Here is a 23178-nt window from a genome sequence, read left to right as displayed (position 1 = left end):
TCAAAATGTCTCATTTTTGTTGCTTTTTTCATGTTTTAAGCATACTTTATTCAGCAACCTAACATAGTTATACAATAACATTTGGCAATATATAAATATTTAAATGATAGATGCCATAGATGGATTTTACCTAGAAGAACTTAGAATAAAAGCAGATGTGGATCTACATGGTAATTCCTCCAGCTGCCTTAAGGCTCTGGTTTGATCTTCTTTGGTCACATTTTGGGCTCGTGTGGTCCTTTGACAAAATCTGCATGATGTTAGTTTCATTCCTGGCAGTTATATTTGGGATGAGCCTCACACCTGTAGCAGGCACCTCCATCCCATGTCTAGTCCTCTGTACCACCCACTGCCATCTCAGGACAAAAAAAACCCACCCACCCTCCATGGCTATTTTCCTGGCCCCCCATTGAGTTCAAATGAAGTGGCTTATTTCACATGTCCCCTCACACACACTCCTAGCCTCTCTCAGGAGGATAAACACATAACGCTGCATTAATTCATCCGTGTCTTTGTAGACTTCACTCAAATGAGAAGTTTTTCTTCTTATTCTCTTAAGGGGCTCAAGGACTTTCAGCAGAGGGTCCCTCTGTTTATCTTGTACTCCCCGGTGGGATATTTCCATTTGAATGAATGTGTGTGGGTTGGGTTTAGATGTTCCATCTTCAGACACACATGAGTGCAAGTGTGCATTGCAGAAGTTTCTCTACACATACTGTATGTACCTGGATGGATTGTTTTAGTATATGGACGGATTTAATTGTGTGTGTGTGCATGTGCGTGCGTTGTGTGTGTAAATATGTTTGTGTGAATATATTGGTGTATTTTTTGCGTACTTTTGGATGTCTGGCTGTGTCAGAAAATGTGTATCTTTTCTTCTTTATCAAAATGTGTGTGTGTTGGGGTATATTACTTAAATCCAGTGTGTTGTGCTTTGTAACCTGGAATCTTATGTGTGCACGCATGTGTGCATGCTTGTGTGCTCATTTGCATTTGTTATAAAGATCCATGAAAGTGTATAGGCATTTTTGCCAGAGGGTGTTTATGAGCATAGTGTGCTGTGCCTACCTATCATCTCAGTTCAAAGAGGTGGTGCAAATCTTAAGCCACGTTAAGCCTAACTTTGGACTCTCTATATTAAAGCAGTCTCACGCCTCAACCTTGCCTGGAGCACTGATAGGATGACAAATGGATAGAAGCCCCAAAGGAAGGAGGGGGAAGGTCCATCTGTGAGCTGCATTCAAGGACAACAGTGTTATCCATTTTGGAACAGTATGAAACAAGCCAGTGTTTTCAGTGGGGTTTGGGAATGCGGGCTTCTGGATGAACTGTGGATGCTACTGTTGTCTTGCCAAGCCAACTGTGATGTTGCCGATTAGACGCGAATCATTGACTCCTTGTTTGTATCGGCGCGGCTCTTCTCATTCAGAGTGCGAGATAATGAACAAATGTGACTGATTGTTTCTGATCAGCGTTGTGGTGAATTACTGCAGCAACAGGGATTATTTTTTTTGCAGTACTCAGGCGCTCATAAAAGCTGCGTTTAATGTGATTTTATGTTATTCAGCCCTGAGGTGTTGGGGTTTGGCTGTATCTATTAATCTCTGTTTTGTTCTTGTTTTCTCTTCTGCCTTTTTTTCTCTCCCTTTTTGTTCGCTCCTCTATCATTTTCTATCAATTTTCTAACTTCTTTTTTGTCTCTCATTGTGCCCCCTGCTTTTTTTTTGTTCTTTTGACTTCCATATTCTCCTTCCTGTCCTCTTTGATAGAACCGATTCCACCTGCAGATGTCAGCCCGTGTGCCTCCATCAACCTTAGGCAGCCTGCTGCTGGCGGTCCTGCAGGGGAGAGAAGGGGACAGGGACAGAGGAAGCCGGGGGGAAAGCAGCTGGGGAGGAGCAGCTGTGCTCTGCCCCGGTTGGGAGGAATGGGGTGAAGGGTTGCTATCTCACCTGCAGATGCACAGCGGTTCTAACTGGCATTTGTGGGATATCATCAACATGACCCTCATCTCCGGGGGCACGGATAGAAGGGGGGAGACCAGGGAAGAAAAGAAAGAGGATCAGAGGGAAGATGAGGCTTTGAAGATCCTCTCCACCCGTTTCCTTCGCTCCCCCTCTCCTATCTCCTCCGTTCTCCTCCTGGGATCTGACCCCGAGTGCCTCTCCTCCATCCTGCGGGCCGCTCAGCGCCTCGCCCCATTACTACCAGCGCTGCAGTGGATCATGGGATATCCCTTGTCTCCAGATTCGCTCCACACTCTGGGAGGTCCCCTTGGACTGTTAGCCTATGGGGAGGTGGGCCGCAAGCCAATCAGCTTCTATATCCGGGATGCTTTGCAGTTGATTGGCCGCGCGGTCACTGCGGCGACCATGGTGAGTCCGGACCTGGCGCTGAATCCAAACATGGTGAATTGTTACGACAAACCAAACCAACAAGAGGTGCCCTCCTCCGGACAATATCTGGCCAGGTAAATGTACACACACAGTATATTTACACACCAGTTATACAGGTTGAATTACAAAAAAATGGATGTATCTAGCTACAGTTTGCCGGGTAAAGTGCGTTCAAATACTCATTTGGTTAAAACTATTGTATATTTTGCATAATGAAGAAAGTTAAATTGTATATGGTTACTTATGTGACGGTGCCCCCCTACATTAGTGTTCTCAATTTCTGCTTAGTTAAATTTGGGATGTATGCACTGCCTTGGGCCTTATCTTGTACCCGGAACAGTGCTGCGCAAAGCCTGACGCAAGTGTCTTTGCCATTTTAAGACCGCCCAGTCCCCACATTATTTCAATAGCAAATACACCTGCGCCCATCTTTGCACCCATGGGCGTGCAGCTCTCACAGTGAGGTGTGTTTGGGTGAATTCTTAGCGTATTGTTATCTTGAGGCAGCAGGAAGTGATCGTGCCATTGGCCAATAAAAACCTGGTCTAAAGTCTATAGCTCAACATTTCATTGTTATTTTATCAGCGCATTATTAAAGTGTGCCTAGGCTTATGCCCGGCCCGTGCACACCATGCTTTTTACACACACACAGGGCAGCGCAGCACCACACACACATGCAAAAGATATTATGGTGAAAATCCACCATCATAATAGCAATGCGCCAAGGCACAAACGTGCCTGGTTATTAAAGGGATTGGGAGATGACACTCCGATTGGTTTATTGAATGTTACGCTCAAAACACACCTATGAATTAATGGAGACACTAAGTGCACCCCTTTTCAACCAGGCGCCTGGACCCCTTTTTCCGCCGTCAATCTAGCATAAGTGGATTTGGACACGCCTTAAATGGACCTGCACCATTCACCAAAATAGGGGCCTTTATGTTACAACTGCACGTTTTTTCCATATTATTATTGTACTGGGTAACGTACCGAGTGCTGAGTTTACAGGTCTTCCCGCTTGCTGTGTGTGTTTTTGACAGTGTGGTCACTTTGTATCATCTCATCTAGACATCTAGACCTGTGAAAGAGAGACACCTAACGTGTACTAGACCCCTCTACTTTTGTAAAAAATAGCTTGTGCAGGATCTCGATGCCCGATGACTCAGCCGTAGTTGTGAGCTGTGACAGCTTGAGATATCTGCCCACTACAATATTGAAAATGTACAAAAAGAAATCCAGAGACATCTATTTCCAGTAGAGTTTCTGTTACCCCTGGAAATTCTTTTGATGGCACCTTTAGATAAAGGCCAGTGGCAAGGCCAGTTCTAGAGCAGTACCCTGCAGCTGGTACAGATTTGTTCAAGAAAACGTCAGCAGAGGGGTCGATGGATAAATGTATTCCTTCCAAAAATGACATATATTGCTTTAGGCGACATACAGTAGGATTAGGAGTGGTCTTGTCAGGATTGGACTTCAATTACTATCCTTAACCCCTGCAGGCCTACTGTTTTTTTCTTAAATACCTCATGGGCATAAAAAAAGGTTAGCTGAGGTTCCAAATGTATATCACTAAATGATGTATGTAAAACTAGGGCTGCACGATATGAGGAAAATATCTAGTTGCAATTGGTTTAACTGATATTGCGATATGATTCAAGATATTTGAGGGAATGATCATTTTTGTGTCATTATTCTCATTTTCATTGAAAATATCAAAAATAAACCTATCATAGTGGGATATTTGTTACGCCCGAATATCCTACAAAGAGTTTTTTCTTTTGTCTGTAGGATACGATTTGTAGGCTGGGAAGTCCCTGCAGCACCTCATTCCGAATGCTTTGACACTTATTGCAATATTGCATATTGTGCGATTTGAATATTGCACCAATCCATATTGCGATTTTGATACAATTAATTGCGCATCCCTTATGTAAATCCTCAAATGATACATGTAAAATACTGACAAACTGCAATGAAACTGCTCCTAAATGTCTGTAAGCTCGTTAGCTTTCTGACTGACTGATCTGGCATTTTATGTGAGGAGGAGTTGTTGGCTCCACTGGTGGTACTGTACGCTCCGGTTATTGCCCTTGTCTGTCCTCTGCACCACGGGGGTGGCTCTTTCTGAATAGTGCTGTCATACTCGGGTTGGGGAGGAGGTCTTTATGGCATACAGATTCACAGACTGACACCACAGAGGTTTATATGTTCCTCTTCGCTGTTGCTGCTGCTTCAATCCTTGCAGCCTTTAAAAGGGCCTCTGGCAGCATTTTACAGGGTTCCGTCAAGGTGCTGTCTGCGATAATGCATACGCACACACGCAGTGAAAAAGCATATTGAAATAAATATTAAACTATAGATGTTTTCACTCAAAGCAGAAGAACTAAATCCTCATATGTGTACACAGCAGAAGAAGAAACAACTTGTACTCACATACATTACAACCCCTCTTATGTGGCTGATAGAGATGCACTGAAGCCCTATGCCATAAACTCACTCCAAACATAAATTAAGTGTATTTGCATTGCCAGTTGACATGGATATTTTATAACGGTGCAAAGGATAAAACAGCATGTATCCAACAACTGTGGTCACGTGGTAGCTGGTGAGAGGAGGATTTGTAGTGTGAGCTGGGCCCACAGCAAATATTGAACACACACGATGCCTGCCAGCTGAGAGTGATCATCAACACCACCCACATAATCACAAGCTGGATTCTCACAGCGTTCCCTCCTTCTGCACTTAAGTTGTGCACTGGGATGCCAAAACAATTTGGCATGGAGGGCCAGAGGCTAAAACAAGTAGAGGGGGAGTTGTTGGCTTCCAAAGCAATTTTATTGGACATTCATTATTAGAATTAAAACAAGTTGATTAGGTTTAATGTGATTAAATTGCTCACTTTTTGCCACGCTAGCAGCAAATTTATGGATAGCAAACACAGTCAGTCCACCACCTTGGTCCAGACTGAAATATTTCAGCAACTATTAGATGGATTGATTTTGTATTTTGTACAGACGTCCATGGTCCCTAGAAGATGAAGCCTACTATTTGGTAATCCAATGACTTTTCCCTCTAGTGGTAACATGAGGATGACATTTGCAGTTTTTAAGAGAAATGTCTAACAACTATTGGTTGGATTGCCATGAACTTTGGTATTCATGTACCAATGTACCAATGTGGATAAATATAGTGGTGTCAATGTTCCCTTCACTTTCTATGTAGCACCATCATCAGGTTAAAATTGTAATTTGCCCAAAACAAAATGCCTGCAAAAGAAACTTTTTGATTTTCAACTCCCGAGCAGGCAGTACATCCAGATGAACCGCGCCCAGCCACGGAGCTTCCCACTAACCTTCCAGCAAAAGTCAGCCAGATGATGCAGAGGCAGTACAAAATCGGCAAAGACTCCCTTTTAATTATATTTTATACAGACTAAATTGCGCTTTATCTTTAGGGGTAATTGCCCCATCTTAGCAAGCTCACAAGCTAAACTATAGTCATGGTGTGGGTTACATCAGTACATTAACATTGTTCTTGTGATTGCATATTAAAGTGCTGACGTTACACCACTGTGCCTAACTAAAGTCTTAAAGAGCTGTGAGTGTTGCTGTACAATAAGAAAAAACAAGAAGTTATGCGTTTGAATAGACTCAAACTTCATCAGGACACCAGGGAAAGTCCCAATCTTTCTGTGGCAGGCCAATTAGGATGTAGTCTAGACTAGCAGAATAAACTCTTTATAATATGTCCTCCACAATATAGTGTCAGTGACCTTTGTTTCTGGCCTATGAGAGACTGATAAAACAGGTTATGCAGTCCAGTTAGACTCCATGCCCTCCAGCGTACTCCCTGATTCTTATCCCTGCGCTGCAACAGCTAGACAATGCCATTGCTCCTGGGAGCACTAAGAAAGCTGAAGGAAGTGAGAGACTTCCACGTGGAAAAGGCAATTAACAGCTCAATGCCCAAGGGACAGTGAGGAAGGCAGGGAGGGAGAGAGGATGTCTGGAGATATAAGCAAGAGAGGAAGATGTGAGGGAGGGCAGGAGCAAAAGCTGCACAATGTTACTGTTTCTGATTCAAAGCACTGGACCAGTGAGGATAAGGCCACAGTAAAAATATGAGAAACTAGCCACTTTTGATGTTGTTTTTGGGTGATTATTTCCAAAAATACATTGAACAGAAAGAAGAAAGTAGTCAAAGACGAACAGATAGATCATGGATGAAAGACAGGGGAAGTAGGAAACAGCAAAAGGAAAACAGTAAATACAATCAAAGAAAAGGAAGAAGAAGCTTGTGTAGGAAAAGGATGTGAGGGAGGGGATTAAAACGGAGAGATGGGAGGGAAATAGATGGAGGCTTGTTGTTATCAGAGTGAGATCTGCCACTCAGTGCCATCTCACTCGACACAGCTGCCACGCAGATTCCATCTCTCCTGAGGAGATTAAAACCATTGAAACAAGCAAGATCCATATCATCCCAGACATACAAAGTAAACTTTCCGCCAAAGTAAAGGAGATGGAGTGATATGGGAGTGAGACACATGCCTGGGACTCCCTTTTATAGAGTCATCATTCACCGGCCACTCTGCTGACATTTATTTAGGGCCAGGTGTTATTGAGGGGAAACCATCCCTCTCTGACACCACTTGGCTGACTTATCAACCTGCTTCGACATCCAGTCATTTTTTAAATGCAGCCTCTGGACCAATGCAACACAACAGAACCCAGCTCTAAAAGGCACTGCTTAAAAGCGTGCCGTCTTTTTCACTCCCCTGCTCTAATCTCTGTATTATATCACAATCCTAGCTCACACTCTTATCTCTGGGCACGGATCCAGAAATGTCACAAACTGCGGGACAAAAAGGGGCTTTGCACTTCTCTGCTCACATAAGAGATGTGAAGGGAAGCCTATGGTTAATTTTTTGTGGCCAGCCGCAGCCATTACAGTATACTGTATGATTCTGGAGTGGATCGGCTTGATGAATCTGCTGTCTATGGGATATGATGATTCAGCCGCGCTATTACCATGAGTGATTTCAGCTCAAGGCAAGGCTAGCACTTCCGCTTTATGGTCACGGAGACAGAGGGAGCTGCTGATGAGGAAACATAAGTTAACGTGGAATGAGATGGGAATGACTTTCAAATCAAAGGCATTTTTAATCAGCTCCTCAGTTATTTTGCATGGAATGGGCTCATGAATTGATATTGTGTTGATGAGGTAAATTGCAATGTAATGAACAGAAGCGCCAGCAGAATGCATACAATTGTGCATACATTCACATGTTGAACCATTCTCTGTGCATTGCAGACATGCTTTAGCCCAGCCTGGCCTTGGAGGCAACTTTATTGACCCTCGTGATCAACTTAGTCTTTTCGTTTTCCTTTGTGAATCTCATATTTAATGGAAAAGGTTCTCCAGCTCATCAATTCAACATATAACTCTGAGATGAGAGAGGGAGACAAAGAAAAAGAGAGAATATAAAAAGGGAAAAGCTATTTTTCTGCTCTGAGAAAGTGCCATGGCTTTACCAACCTTTTCCATTAACAGGAAGGAAAACCTGCCATTTCCAGCCTTGACCCAGACATAATCAACAGTCCCCGCACGGCTCAACACCCATTTCCGAATGCAGTGATCCCTGCATACTTTAACATTTCAACAACCACCCCTACCATATGCAATGACCTCCTGACAATCCCCCACTAATCAAGACATGATCAAACAGTACTTGAATGGTTTCACATTGAGACATCCTCGGAGGATGTCCGCATGATCAAAAGCTGAGACGTGTGCTAACAATCCCTGCATAGTTCAAGAGGCCAGGGCAGATTTATGTAGAAACGGGGATTGCTCCTCCTAATTTATTCCGTCGTGAAGACCAGCACGGGGCCGGCAGGCGAATGAGATGAATGGCAATGACTGTCTGTATGGACTGGCAGATAGGAGGAGATCCTCACTGCCCTACATTAACTTTTAATTATGACTTTCTGGGAGAGGCAATTACCCATCTATGAATAGACTTGCTAAAGCTCCGCGACCAGACCAGACCCGTCTAGACCATCGTTTGTAACATTCCCTGCTTTTTCCCTTTTTTTAAGTGTTGTGTATTACAGCAGACTATATTTCTAAACGGCAATAAACCAGCATGGATCTTTGTTGTCTCTCACTTACTTTTCTGTTTGTCTCTCTGTGTCCCTTGAGGTTCCTCTCCAACACTTCCTTCACCGGGGCCACAGGCCTGATCCAGGTGGATGCCGGCCTCTCTCGAGTCCTCACCTCCCAGCTGTTCCACGTGTGGAGCCTGAAGAGGGGTGCTCTTGGCCAGCCGGCCTGGGTGACTGTAGGCCAGTGGACCCGAGGCCGGCTGGAGCTAGAAGGGGGGATCCTAGGACTGGTGGGAGGGTTCGGGAGCAGCCAGGGACAAGGTCTTGGAGCAGGAGTGAGGGGAGGGGAAGGCCAGGGGGACAGTAACGCTGGAGGACGCTGGAGGCCGGGAGAATCCGTCGAGGGACACCGCCTGCGGGTGGTGACACTGGTGGAACACCCGTTTGTCTTCACGCGGGAGGTGGATGAGGATGGATTGTGTCCAGCTGGTCAGCTCTGTCTGGATCCCAGAACCAACCGGTCCGACTTAATCCAGAGCATCTTCAACCAGCTGCACAACCCAAACACTTCAGTTGCAGACTGGGAGGGGAACGGTGAGTTATGTTTTGGCATTTGTCTTTCGAATGCTGTAGTGATGAGACACTGGTGTGCAGAAGAGCTCCTGTGATACCCGTCAACAAAACATTTTTTCAACTTGTTGAAAAAGGCACACAATTCTTTTTTATGAAGACTTGAAGCTTCTCTTTTTTAAACTGTTAGATCTCTTGGCATAGATCTCCTACTGTCACGGACCACATATCTACTGCTTTTCCTCTAGATTGGAGTGGATTTTAGAAGTAAAATCAATAAGGGATCATGGCTGGTCAGTCCAGCTCAAAAATATACCAGATGGAATGTCAAAGGCTCAGCTCAACAGGTACGAATGAAGAAGAGAATGAAGAGGATCAAAGGCATTAAATCAATAAGAGATCAAAACTGCCGTGTCAATGAAATACCAGGTACTATATATCTGGCTAGAATTATTGGCAACATATATAGGCAGCCTGTCCATCACTAGGAATTCTAATTTTATGAATTCATCTATAATACAAATATCGATTACCCATCTTCCGTCTGCAGTCTGCTGACAAAAGTAAAAGCAAGTCACAGCTAAATAAAAAACACTTTTTATCACTTTTTTTGTGATGTCCAAAGTGATTTGGCCACAATGGTCCATTCTCCACTCTCCTGTGGATCAATCAACAGATTTGCTAAAATGATGAAAGATGGCTAATTGAAATTTGTACTGAGGATGAATTCACAAAATTCAATATGCTAGTTGTTCTTGGACAAAGACCTTTTTTGCCAAGAGCAATTTGCATACTGCTGAAATCTGATTGACTGAGTTTCCAAAAAATGTGGCCAGAAAACACAAATGGTTGTGTAAAAATGATTTCCTGTCAATATACCAACTCTTCTTTTTTCCTACACATAGTTCAAGGGTTGTACGTTTTTTTTCTATCCCAGGTTTAGTGTGCTGTGAGGGTCCATCAACATTTTTCATTATCTATTGTCAACAGTCCAATTCCCAGAAGCGCTGCGCCTGCTTCCAAACCATCCAGACAAATTTCACATTATTGTCACTTCTTTTCTGTCAGAACTACCGGAGGACCTGAGGAAGTGCTGCTACGGGTACTGCATCGACTTGTTGGAGAAACTGGCCGAGGACATGGGTTTCACCTTTGACCTTTACATCGTCGGCGATGGGAAGTACGGAGCGTTGAGCGGGACGGGGCGCTGGACGGGGCTGGTCGGGGACCTGCGGAGCGGAACCGCTGACATGGCTGTCACCTCTTTCTCCATCAACTCTGCCAGGAGCAGGGTCATCGATTTCACCTCGCCCTTCTACTCCACCAGCCTGGGCATTCTGGTAAAACTGCTTTAAGTCATCATTAGATTTGAGTTTGTATTTTAATGATTGTAGAAGCAATGGGGCATAGCATGAAATATTTACTGTATAGTGAGTCAGCTTTGATTTGTCAATCTCTCTCTCTCTGGCTGACATTATTTCTGTTGACGATATGGTCTGCAGCTACTTAATGTCACCCTAATGTCCCCCTCACCCGGTCTCCTGGTGAGGAACACGGGATCATTAGTTGTGAATAATTAGTTTTCAGTGGACAGTTTTAAAAAGTTCAAAATGGAAGGTAGTTTAAAAGTGTATAATGAGTCTGAGAGGCATTAGCGGAGTCCTTAAACATGCTGCAGTGAATCTTTGATTTGTTAACATTTCCCTCCTTGGCTGACATACTGCAATGCATAATGTGATCTGCCAATATGGTTCCATTTGAAAAAGTGATTTATTGACCTTACAGAATAAGGAATAGCGCAAAATAAATACAATTTATGTAATTTTTCTTTTAAGTAATTATGCCTAGGATTGTTTGAGAGAAGTTTACTAATGGGATCTAACAAACTGGAGGTTGAATTATAATCACAATCTAGCAGAAGGTACCAACAATGTCATTCTGGGGGAGAGACTGAATCAAACCTGTTTTTGTTTTTTTTGCACATTTCTTTCTTTTTGACCTACTAGGTTCGTAGCCGAGACACTGCAGCCCCCATCGGAGCCTTCATGTGGCCTCTCCACTGGTCCATGTGGGTGGGTATTTTTGTCACGCTCCATCTCACCGCGCTCTTCCTCACCTTGTACGAGTGGAACAGCCCCTTCGGCATGACACCTCATGGCAGGAACAGGCTGCGTGTGTTCTCCTACTCCTCCGCCCTCAATCTCTGCTACGCCATACTGTTTGGACGTACTGTCGCCACCAAGGTAAAGTAGCCCCTCCTCTGTGTGATAAATAGGCATTATGATTAGATGTGCATTGTCATTAAGAGGACAAAACAGTTAAGGCAAGTTGAAAGAGGAAGTTAGAGGGGAAAGATGATAGAATTCGCTAGGGAGGGGAAAAGATTGATAGGTGAGAGGTGAAGAAGGTAGGCAGTGATGAAGTAGAAAGAAAAGGTACAGGGAGTATAATGCACATACAGGGAGGGAGAGGGGAAAGGGTAAGTGGGCCGACAGAGATTGAAGGAGTTAAGGGCGAGGATGATGGAGATGGATGAATTTGGAAAAAGCAGGAGCGAGTAGAGGTTAACTTGCCGAAGTAGTCAGACACAAAGTTGAAAACAAGAAGGGGAAGAGGGCCAGTGGAGGGAGTGCACACTGTGAATTGTGAACTGTAGGTAGTAAGGATATTGACAGAAAGATGGCAAGACAGGGTTAAAATGGTAAGTGGGCATGCAAAGAATAGCATCATAATGATTATGACATTGAGGTGGGCAGACAGAGGGTGATGCAAAAGGGAAAGGGGAAAGGGGCAAGTGGAGAGCCAGGCAGTTAGTACGAGACAGAAATGTGTGGGACAAGTGTTTTGATAATGGAAGTCAAATCCTCGGACTTGGGCAAATCTGGCCATTGGAAAATAAATATGTAGCAAGATGAAAAACAATGTATTGCCCTTCAAAGATTACATTTTTTGGTATAAATATGTAGATTAAATGTACCTTTGCAGTAACAGCGTTTTTCAGAAACCTGTCAGGTTTGACTGATGGTGTCAAAGGGAAATGAAACGCAAATGAAAAACTGTCCTCTGTATTCTTTGTTTTTTTAAACAGCAACATACTGTACCAAAATCCATCATTATGATAACTTATGCTTGCTCTTCAAATTTTCACGCAGCACATAAAAAATATCTGGAAACATCATTTGCTTAAATTATTCCTGTAACTCCTCTTAGTGAGTGTGAACGCCATCATATGTCTTTAATCAAACATTGTCCCTAAAGGAAGCAGTGCACACGACTTGGGTGGAATACAGGCCAAGTGACTGGAAAGACCTTACCATAATTGAAAGGTCACAGGTTTGATTCTGGCAACTGGCAATTTGTCAATTAACAGCTTGTGCCCATTAGCAGCTGTGCGACCTGTTTAAATGCACTTAAGCAACAATCTGGACCTTTGTGTGCTGGGTCGGAGCCAAAGACTCATGTTTGTTTAGGCTATGGGGGGAACAGTGGGCAAGGAAATCGATTGCTAAACTGCTAATTATAGCTTGTTTATTTTGGGGTCACCTTTATTGGAGTGTTCAGGTTTAATACAATGTGGTACATTTTTAAAGTCTTCAAAACAACTAAATCAAAGGGGAAAAACACTTTTTTGTTCTTTCCGATGCCCAATACGCAAGCAAAAGTGCAAGGGATGACGTGTTTCTCTAAAAAACTCTGCAATTGTTAGCGTTTCCAGCTACTAGCTTAGCTTATTACCACTTGACGGCCTGTAGGCCAGCGTTTTTTCCAGCGCCGGTGAGGTCATAGTTAACTAACTACATTATTTCGTGGGATTACAAAGAAAATCTGTTCAAGACTTCAAGATTCACAATGTAGTATTTTCCCTCTGTGTGGAAGCTGGTCCTGGATACTAGCTAACACTTCAACTTTTTCTGAAGGTTTTTGTTTACGTTTTCAACACTACGTTACACTAACTTATTAACTTTGGTTTTACAGTTATTTTTTGGAATTTATGGTCAATAAACCTCATTTATACGAAATTACACCTATTGTTTGAGTTAGAAAAGCAGAAATTAGGAATTATTTATGGAGCAGGGGAATGACGGCAACATGATCAATCACACTATGACAGACGCTCTACTTACTCTCTACTGCAATGCTTACTTTTAAATGAATGTAGCCTACTGGCAGTCCGGCAAACGGTGGTGCTCCATTGGTGTTCAGTATTTTCCGTGGGTGCTCAAGTCCCGCAGCACTTATTAAAAATAAGTCTGCATGAAACATTAATCCAGAGTTTTTAACCAACTCATGGGACAAATGTTAGCTTAACTGGCTAGCTAGCTATCACTGATCAAATCTCACTTCAGCTCACAAAATTGAGAGTTATAGACCAGAAATGAGAAGCCTGTTTTAGTCAAACCCGATCATTATATCGTCAACTAAGCACCAAAGTGCAAAACAAGATTATTTACCATTTCCCTTAGACCACATTTCCTCCCCAAAACATTTCTGAATAGTTTGTGCTGATAGTGTGCATGGCATCCCCCCCCCTCCCCTCTCTCCTTTCAGTTCCCAAACTAATTATGCAAAGAACTGAAAACATACCAAACACCTCCGTAATAATGGGTTACAACCTTGTTCGTATTATTAATGTCTCATTAATCCCAAGCCTTTAAAACACTAGAAATTCATCTCTTTTCTTCAGTTAAGTGGATTTTAATTGGTGGAATAAATAAATGATTACAGTGTGCAGGTGGATTCATTCCCTGAGGCAGGCAATTTCATGGAAAGATATTTCTGATGTGCCTCAAAAACAGTCACACTTTGTTAGATTGTCTCTTTTGGTCTGTTTTGATTTGCGTGATTACCCCTTACTCCGGGTTAAATTTAGATTTTTATGGAAGATGAGCATGACAGGGGGATGAGGTTGAGAGCCTCGGGAAGGCTCTGCGTTTACACCTGAAAGTTCCTGTCCTCACATATTTTGTATTTCATCATTTTAACCCCTGCACATTTTTTGTTTCCTCAGTCTACTCCATGGTGCTTGTTGTCAATCTGTTTCATTTTTGTCTTGACGTCGTGACATTTTTCAGTTTTGAGCCGAGATATTTTTAGATTCACTCATTGTCGAAATTTGCTTCTTATTTTTTTTATTTTAATTACACAGAAGCAAAACAAATCAAAACAGAAAAATATCTCTTGGCATACATCTCCACTCTGCAGACTCCTAAATGCTGGACCGGGCGCTTCCTGATGAACCTTTGGGCCATCTTCTGCTTACTGGTGCTGTCTAGCTACACCGCCAACCTAGCTGCGGTCATGGTCGGGGAGAAGACCTTCGAGGAGGTCTCAGGAATTCATGACGACAAGGTTAGACTGCATACAAGGACATAAACTTGCGACTGCATGCATGTCAGCACCCCAAACGCACACACAGAGACCTACAGCAACATGAACACACAAACTAATCTTACACAAGGGCAGGCTAATGGGAAGAATTATTTGTGAAGGATTATAACTTTCCATATCCCTGTACGTAAACCCTGTGGGGAATTCGGGGATACAGTGTTGATATGAGCCCCATCATGACATTCCCCCCCCCCTCTCTTGTTCTCTCTCTCTATCACCACCACCACCACCACTATCTCCATCCTCTCTTCCTCTCATCTCTTCCTGTGTTTTCTCAGCTGCACCATCCATCCATGGGCTTCCGTTTTGGGACGGTGAGGGAGAGCAGCGCTGAGGATTACATGAAGAAGAGCTTCCCAGAGATGCACGAATACATGAGACGCTTCAACCAGCCAACCACCCCAGAGGGCGTGCATATGTTAAAGTAAGACGCAAGACGTATACATGCACATAATGTACATTTAGGGGGGGGGATAACAAAAAATGTAAACCTCACATGAAAATGCAATCCAGACCCAAACAATCCAGTCATGTTTTACATCTGTTATCTGCAGTTTTCTGTATTCTGTGCACTTGTTTTTCATGCGCACTGCGCATAACAATTCTGCCTCCCGAAAACAAGAGCAAAGGTGGCAGATTTATAGCCATCGGAGGCAATTTTAAAGGTCCCACGACATGGTGCACTTAGGATCCTTTTATATAGACCTTAGTGGTCCCCTAATACCATATCTGAAGTCTCTTTTCCAAAAATTATAGCCATGTGAACCAGTCCTACAATGAGCTTTCCTTAGTATGTAACATTTCTGAGTCTGTAGCTTTTAAGGAGCAGACGAGGGGGGGGCGGCATAGTGGAGGCTGGAGGTCTGGCCTTGACCAACTGCCACTTTTCTCGTTGGAAGCCATGATATCTCTGTCTCTCTCATTGGTCGGGCAAAGCACAGAAAGGGGAGGTAAGAGTCCAGATCGGCCCATCTGAGATTTCCTTTTCACAAAGGCAGAGCAGGATACCCAGGGCTCGGTTTACACCTATCACCATTTCTATCCACGGAGGGACCATAGGCTGGCGAACAGAACTCATATTAATGTTTAAAACCTGTTAAAGTTTTCATGCCATCCATCCATCGTCGTTCGCTTATCCGGTATCGGGTCGCGTCGTTGAAATTTTCATGCCATTTCATGCCTTTAATTACTTTTTAATAACAATGTTAAGAACCTGTTGTAATTCTGACCAAAATCAGCCCTTAATAAGAATGCTGTTTATCCAATATCCGTTAGAACAGTTCATAGTTAATTGTGTCCATGATGTCACCTGGAGGTCAACCGTAGAGTGAATAATGTAAGAACTCTTTGGATATGTGCACATTATCTGAATCAATAGTTGTACGCCCTTCAATCGGATTTGGATCAGATATTTTAATGAAAACTTCCCCACTGACATCAAATGTCAGTGTACCAACTCCAGAACGTGGCACCCAACGACATCCTCAATTCACATTTTGGAGGCTCTGGTTTCCAGCTCAGGGAGGCTGTTTTTACTGTGTATACGATCTGACATTTCTGTCTAACATCAGTGCAATAGCTCTATGTAATTTGTGTTTTATGTTTGGCTTTTCCTTTGATCTTTCTCCACCTGCACTGATGTTGTGTCAAACCCATCTGTGGATGTTTTCTTCTTATATTGAACACGCTGTTTGCTTTTACGTCTGACAGAGATACCATCGAATTCTTATCACTTTGTGAGCTGCAATAATTTACACCCTGCGTCAGTATGAGCTTTTCCTTATCTGTAGACACTAAATTTTAGCACAAGGTGTAAGTGAGGTGAAAGCCTATGAATTGCATAAATTACATCCGCCATTGGAGGGAACATTTTTTTGTTCATTAAAAGTGTTGAATGTAGAGATGAATGAGGGCCAGGGACAATATTAATGAAATGAAGGCTGATGAATGGATGAATGGGGTGTCGAATGGGGATTGTGAGTAGATGAAAGCAGGAAAGCAAGGCGAGTTTATTTATATAACACAATTAATTTGCAGAAGCAGTATAAAGCACTTTACATAACGCATTCAAATATTGAATACAACATAAACAACACACATTTAAAGGAACGTTGTTTTTTTTAAGAAATTAAAAAGACACAACAGAGAAATAAATAGAAAGTTCAGCATGTCAGAGAGTGGTTATGGTTCATTCAAAGACAGTGGAGGAAATACAAATTTGGGCAAGTCTCACATCCTCTGAAAGTTTGCTTCCAGCTTTTTGGAGTACAGTAACTCAATGCTGCTTTCTGAGTTCAGTTGTGACTCTGGGAAGGGTTAGCAGACTGCTATAAGATGACGTGAGAGACAGAAAACCTGGGGCGTCGAGATTTGGGGTGGGGTTACTAGTTCATGTGAGAATGTCTGCATGCACACAATCTCTGTTATGTTTTTATAATAAGCATGTAACCTGTTGTTTCAGCTCCCTGTATATTTGACAATTACATCATTCAGGTTTGTGATTGTAAGTGATGACATGTCCGTAACTCTCTAGCAAATCTGTCATTTCTTGACTAGTGTATATCCACAATGTTCGACTTCCGGTTTTACTCTGTTGCCGCCAGAAAATTTCGCCAGATGGCAGGATTACCTTCCACTTTCTTTGTGTTGGCGTTCTACACTCTGGTGAATTTACGAGGACTTTGGTTAACTGCTCCTCAGATCTCTGCAGGGTAAATCCAGACAGCTAGCTAGAATATCTGTCAAATCCGAGTTTTCTGTTGCACGACTAAAACAGCTCTTAAATCGTCCACGTTCCACCAAAACAAGTTCCTTCCCGTGGCTATTTTACAGCAGCACCGTGGCTCTGTCCGGAGCTCAGTCCCACTCATGATTGGGATTGGTTTAAAGAAATTCGACAAAGCAGAGCATGTTTTTCTCCCATCCCGGAATTCTGTGTGGACTAGCCAGACCCTCCTCCGCAGCGCTGTGGAGGAAGGTCCGGCATAGCGAGACTATTTCTTGACCAACCTCAGCAGGATGAACACTTTGGTTTCTGGCTGCCTGAGCTCTGTTGCCTTGAAAGGTTTGCTGGTTCTACTCTCTCAATCCGATCACTAGTAATGGAAGACAACATCAACAATGCATTTATCCTTCACGTTACTGGCCAAACTTTGAAACACATTTGTGCATGTTGATTATTATAACTATACATCCGTTGTAGTCATATTTTTAACAAAGTAACTGCTTCACATCTCGAGTAGAGGAGTGATCACAAACCTTGCCACAGTGCCCTGGTTTCTACTGGAATAAAAGCAACTAGCATATTTTGGGGGTTCTTAACACCAAAGTAAGTGCTTATCCAAGTATCTGCAACCTGGATTTAATGTTCTCACATGTAAACACATTATCAGGATACTCCAATAGCCTAAGCATATCTGGGGTATAAGTGTCATTCTCATTGATGTGGCATCTAATGGCTTCCTTTATACCCTGGAGTTTTTTGCAGAGCAAAATAAAAATGGCAGTAGGCAGCACACCTGCTAGGCTGGAAAAGGAAATGTTTACAGCCGCTAGAGCCAGTCCCACAATGAGCTTTCCTTAGTATGTTCCATTTCTGAGTCTGTATTTTTGAGCAGAAACACATTTCAATTTCACTTGTCCTTTTTTTAAATTATAATTAAAATAGTGTTTTTATTGCCTTCTCTTTTAATAGCTTTGATAACCAGCTTTATTAACTTAAATTATACCCACACTTTGGGTCATGTGAACTTTAACAGAGGGACACATAATACATTGCTGTAATTCAGCAGTGGTGGAGGAAGTATTTTGCTGTTACCGTAAATTGTAGTTATATAGAAAAATACATTCCAGTACAAGTACAAGTCCTGCAATGAAAATGCCATTTAAGTAAAAAGTGTTTACATATAAATGAACGTCTGTGACATTTAAGCCCTGATTAAGCCTATCACCTCCAAGGTGCTCTCTGTATTTCTCAATATACCAGAGTTGCGGTGTCTGGTGTCGGTTGCTACATTCCCATGCTGGCGCACCGAAAGGATGCCGAGACAGCTTGATTGTACTCTGAATGTGTAGTTTATCAACTCCGCCTACGATATAAAGTATATAAAGTAACTAATAACCAAAGCTGTCCAATACATGTAGTGAAGTAAAAACTACAATATTTCCCTCTAAAACATAGTGGAGTAGAAGTAGAAATTAAAATTGAAGGGATGTTACTCAAGTAAAGTGCAAGTACCTCAAAAAGGTACTTAGGGGCAGCACATGATTATATGTGACAATTTCACCATTGGAATTCAAACATGCTGGCATTAATGTGTTTATCCTGGCTTATCCAAGTACAGAGACATTGTGCACCACACACAGCAAACACACGCACAGCTATAACCAGGCATGCTTCTCAAGCACAATGCCAACTCCACAGAGCACCCGCAGAGATGCTGAGATAGTGCATGTGCTGACTTTGTGATACTGGTGGGAAGATACAAAGCGCTTGTTCAGAAAAAGAGGATGAGAACAGGGAAGATGAAGGCGGAGTTTGTTTACGTGCGAGGCAAAGCAGAAGTGGAAGTCACAGCAGTGCAGAGAACCGGAGTGAGGCAGTAAAATACTGTGTTGGCAAAACTACTGACCCCAATACTGCACTCAAATCTTAAAGGAAAAAAAAAAACTCAAAAGCCTTCTCCTGGAGAGACAGAACGCCCTGGGCTACACATGCAGCTGCACATGAACTCCAATGATTAGGCTCTGACAAAGTAATGCAAGCACATACGTACGCACAGGCTTGGTTACATGCACACTTTAAGGCCGATACACATGCACACTCACTCACTCACTCACTCACTCACACACACACGTCACACTTATCCTTAGGCCCGGCATACGATTACTTCCGACCTTCTTTAGTTCCAAAAGAAGTCTGTCCTCTCTGTGACAGGCTTAGACAGAGAAAAACAGCCATTTCAAAGGTTGACTTTGCAAAGTCAACCTTTTGTTTAGCATTAAACATCCTGCATAACAAGAAGTTTCAGGTGATTTGATCAGTCGTGTGTGTGTGTGTGAGTATGTGTGTGTGAGTATGTGTGTGTGAGTATGTATTTTGTGCTTACTTTTGGATGGCTGGCATCCAAAAGTCAAAAACGTGGACCAAAAAATGTGCATCTTTTCTTATTTATCTGTGTGTGTGTGTGTGTGTGTGTGTGTGTGTGTGTGTGTGTGTGTGTGTGTGTGTGTGTGTGTGTGTGTGTTATACATATATAATTTAAATCATGTGTGTTGTGTAACCTGAATCTTATATCCCGTCAGCGGCAGTGGCTGCAGAGGAACAGTCTATAATTAGGGGTCTATTAGGGTCAATTGGATCGATAAAGCCCGAGTAGGAGAGTCTTCGGCAGTGTGTATAATGCCTTATCAGTCTGCCACAGAGGCTGTTGGTTTAGGTAATGATGTATGTGTTTACACAGTGTATTAGAAAGCAGTTAATCTCATCCTCTGTATAAATGACAAAACAGGATGATATACCTAAATACAGGGTGCCTGCATTGGACTGGGGAGTGTGAGAATGCATTAAATCTGATTTACAGGTCTTCAAAAGTTTAAGGTTTGTTGTCTTCAATTAATGCTTCTCTCTCACTCTCTCTCCTGTGATGTGTGCGTGTGTGCGTGTGTGTTGGTGGTGAAGGACAGATCCTCCTGCCCTGGATGCTTTCATCATGGATAAAGCCCTGTTGGACTTTGAGGTCTCCATTGACGCGGAGTGCAAACTACTCACTGTGGGGAAGCCTTTCGCTATTGAAGGTGAGCATGCAGGCTCACGCACACTTGATTATATTACTTGTGAGGACATTGTATTGATTTGCAGTTATTTCCTGATGGCAAACAGCATCTATAAACTAATTTGGTTTGTGTTGCTTTTTGGGCTCACATGTCTGACCCCTCCCTTTATTCTTCACCCTAAAATGCAGTCTTATCCTAAAACAAATTGCCAAATCGGGGGCCTGTTTGTTGACTCTAGATGGCTGGAGATTAAGTACTCTCAGACAAACAAGCAAACCAAAAATGGCTTGTACACATAAACATACACTTGCTCATGCACTCACACACTTGTAGAAGTACCTGTGCAAACAAGGCATACTGTATAAGAGTGCTTTCTTTAATGCAACATTCTTCCAACACAGACACAAACATACACTATAAATTATATATACTTTTATAGCGTGCACAGCAACACACACACATGTGCGAGGGAGCATCTATGCACACGCTCACTCACACACATTCAGAGAGGAGATCAAATACAGTTGACTGACAGAATAACACAGTGATTCACTGGATGAACTTCATACACTGCAGGGTAAAAGTACCTAACCATCTATTATTGACATCAATGTCCAGTCAGAGAACTTTGGACTTAAGACTTACATGTCAAATTAACTGCAGCAAAGTCATGAAGCATGGATACAAATCAACTGCCAATCAAAAAGCAGCTAATGATCCACAAAGGGAGTTAAAATATTCAGGTTTTTTGTAGATTTTGACATGAATCAGTGAGCTTATGGGTGTGTGGTTGCATCCTGGCGTGTTAAATGTGTTTGTCTATTCTTGAAGGAAATTGTTTTGCTTCTTGGACTTTCAGTGGGATGACCAAAGTCATTTCCTTTTCTGTTATCAGAATAAATCACCATATGATCATGGCAAGCACGGGGAAATGAACAGAGCCACAGAGCCAGGAATCTCACACTGCTGTCACGTTTTCATGTTTAACAAAGTTCACCTTTGCTTCGTTTTCCTCATTTTGCTCCTTCTACGCCTACAACTTGTGTATGTGTACTACTAGACTTTTGAAAAAAGTCTAAATTCATACAAGTTTAGCACTGTAAACAAACCAAAATATATATGCTGCATGAAGTGGAACATGCTGACCTACATACAGTAGATATACTGGCTTCAGTTACAATATCCTGCAAAAAACTGACATGAAATCCTCATCATACTCTGCAAACGTAACTCCAACTTGCTTGACAAAAGTGTTGCTTTACTTTTACGAGACCAATTGCCATTGCGTTTATAGCTAATGACACATTGCCAGTAATAATTTACTTTTTGCTAAATAGATAAGTTCCTGTGCACTACCATTATAGCCAGATGTACATTAGTATGTCTCGTAGCAGCAGTAATGACAACAGTGAAAGTAGTAGAAGACATAGTTTCCTTTAGGGATCTGTGTATGCTATGAACTGAATACATATGAGCAGTGGGATGTTTTTCACTGAAAGGGTGAATTGTATCCCTTTTGCAAATAAAGGCTGCTGACCTGTCAAAAGAAATGATGTCTCCGCTCTAATAAAGATCCAGTGGTGCCTTTCATTGAGGTAAATATAGGTTCCAGCCATTATAGCGATTTTTTCTTTTATTGTATTCTAGTCAGATGTCATTTGCACATGCACGCCTTCCGAAGGTGACTTTGAAGGGAAATTTCCACTGGCGGAACAAATTTATTGGATGCATCAAGCTTTTAACCTCTAACCCAAACTTAGCTTAGTCACTGGAAGGAATTTACAGGTATAGAATGAGTGTGTGCACTCGGGCCTGGCTTTGATGTACGTTTTTGGGCATGCATATTTCACGTTTGTATGCACTTCCATGTGTATTTGTTTCAGTTCAGCCTTTTTCTTTTCTTGTTCCACCTCTGAGGCAGACATAGTACGGGTGCCACATGGGACCAAACACTAACTTAAGATACCATTTCTCTGTCAATCAAAGTGTGAACTCAGAAAGACCCCACTCCCATGCTTCCTACACACTGTACAACTCTTGTTCACTGGAGATATATTGCTTTCTTTACTGCATAAGACAAAATGAGCCAAGAGACATATTGCTGCAGCATTACTTGTGATTATGAGGATGAGAAAGCACGTCTCATCGCAATGAGTGGGTCAGTTTGATGACTACTTGGTTCATTGTCTACATGAAAAGGCGGGCGAGGAATCCAAGCTGCCTTTGGTTAGCCCCCAGAGCCTACAACGCAGAATGAGATGGGAGTGAATAACTCAAAAAGTCTGAGCGGTGAGAGGAAGAAAGAGCAGGAAATGGCCCAGACAGGAAATGTGAGAGAGGAAAAGCACAGAAGGAGGAGAGGAGATGGGAAAAGTAAGTAAGAGAAAGAACGACAAAGGCAAAGAAAGGGAGAGCCAGTGAGGGGGTGTGAGCGAGGTGGGAGTTGAGCACAAGAAGGAGATAGAGGGCTTTCATTTGCCCACTGCCAGTTTGCGCCTTCCTGCACAGCGAGTGATAAAAGAGGCAGCCAACAGAGTTCCCTAATCAAGACAAACCTTCACCCCAAGCAGATGGAATGCGGGAGGGGGAAGAATGGACAGAGAGAGAGAGAGAAAGGATGGAGGGAAAAAAGAGAGGGAGTGTTATTTGGTCCATGTGAGGATGCAGGCAGGATTTATAGAGCGGTTTGCGGTGAGGAGATACAGGAGACGAGAGAGAGAGGAATTGGGACACTGGAGACGCTGTAGGCGAGGGGCTGCTGCTGAAATCTTCAGGCTTCTTAAGTGGAGAGGTGTGGGGGGTGTCGCCGTGCGTCTGTTTTCACTGAGTGCTGTTGGGAGATGTTTAAGACAGCCTAGGCAAACCCCATTAATAATATTGCCACCGAACATGCAGCCACTTGCTGCTTGTTTGTGTTTATGTGTGTGTGTGTGTGCATGAGA

At 42.8% G+C, this 23178-nt stretch overlaps 1 protein-coding gene across 4 annotated transcripts in view; it reads left to right on the top strand.

Moving 5' to 3' along the window:
• Window positions 1-23178, top strand: part of grin3ba (glutamate receptor, ionotropic, N-methyl-D-aspartate 3Ba) — a 108232-nt gene that overhangs the window by 72921 nt on the left and 12133 nt on the right. For all 4 annotated transcript variants that reach the window (XM_034858879.1, XM_034858878.1, XM_034858877.1 and 1 more), the window contains exons 2-8: window positions 1770-2470; window positions 8601-9097; window positions 10142-10413; window positions 11080-11316; window positions 14276-14422; window positions 14740-14885; window positions 20142-20257. In XM_034858879.1, coding sequence (XP_034714770.1) covers window positions 1770-2470; window positions 8601-9097; window positions 10142-10413; window positions 11080-11316; window positions 14276-14422; window positions 14740-14885; window positions 20142-20257 — 2116 coding nt within the window. The remainder of the gene's footprint in view (window positions 1-1769; window positions 2471-8600; window positions 9098-10141; window positions 10414-11079; window positions 11317-14275; window positions 14423-14739; window positions 14886-20141; window positions 20258-23178) is intronic.

The sequence above is a fragment of the Etheostoma cragini genome, chromosome 20 (assembly GCF_013103735.1).
Source record: "Etheostoma cragini isolate CJK2018 chromosome 20, CSU_Ecrag_1.0, whole genome shotgun sequence".
In the NCBI taxonomy this organism is placed as follows: Eukaryota; Metazoa; Chordata; class Actinopteri; order Perciformes; family Percidae; genus Etheostoma; species Etheostoma cragini.
This window is presented reverse-complemented; position numbering and strand designations above follow the sequence as displayed.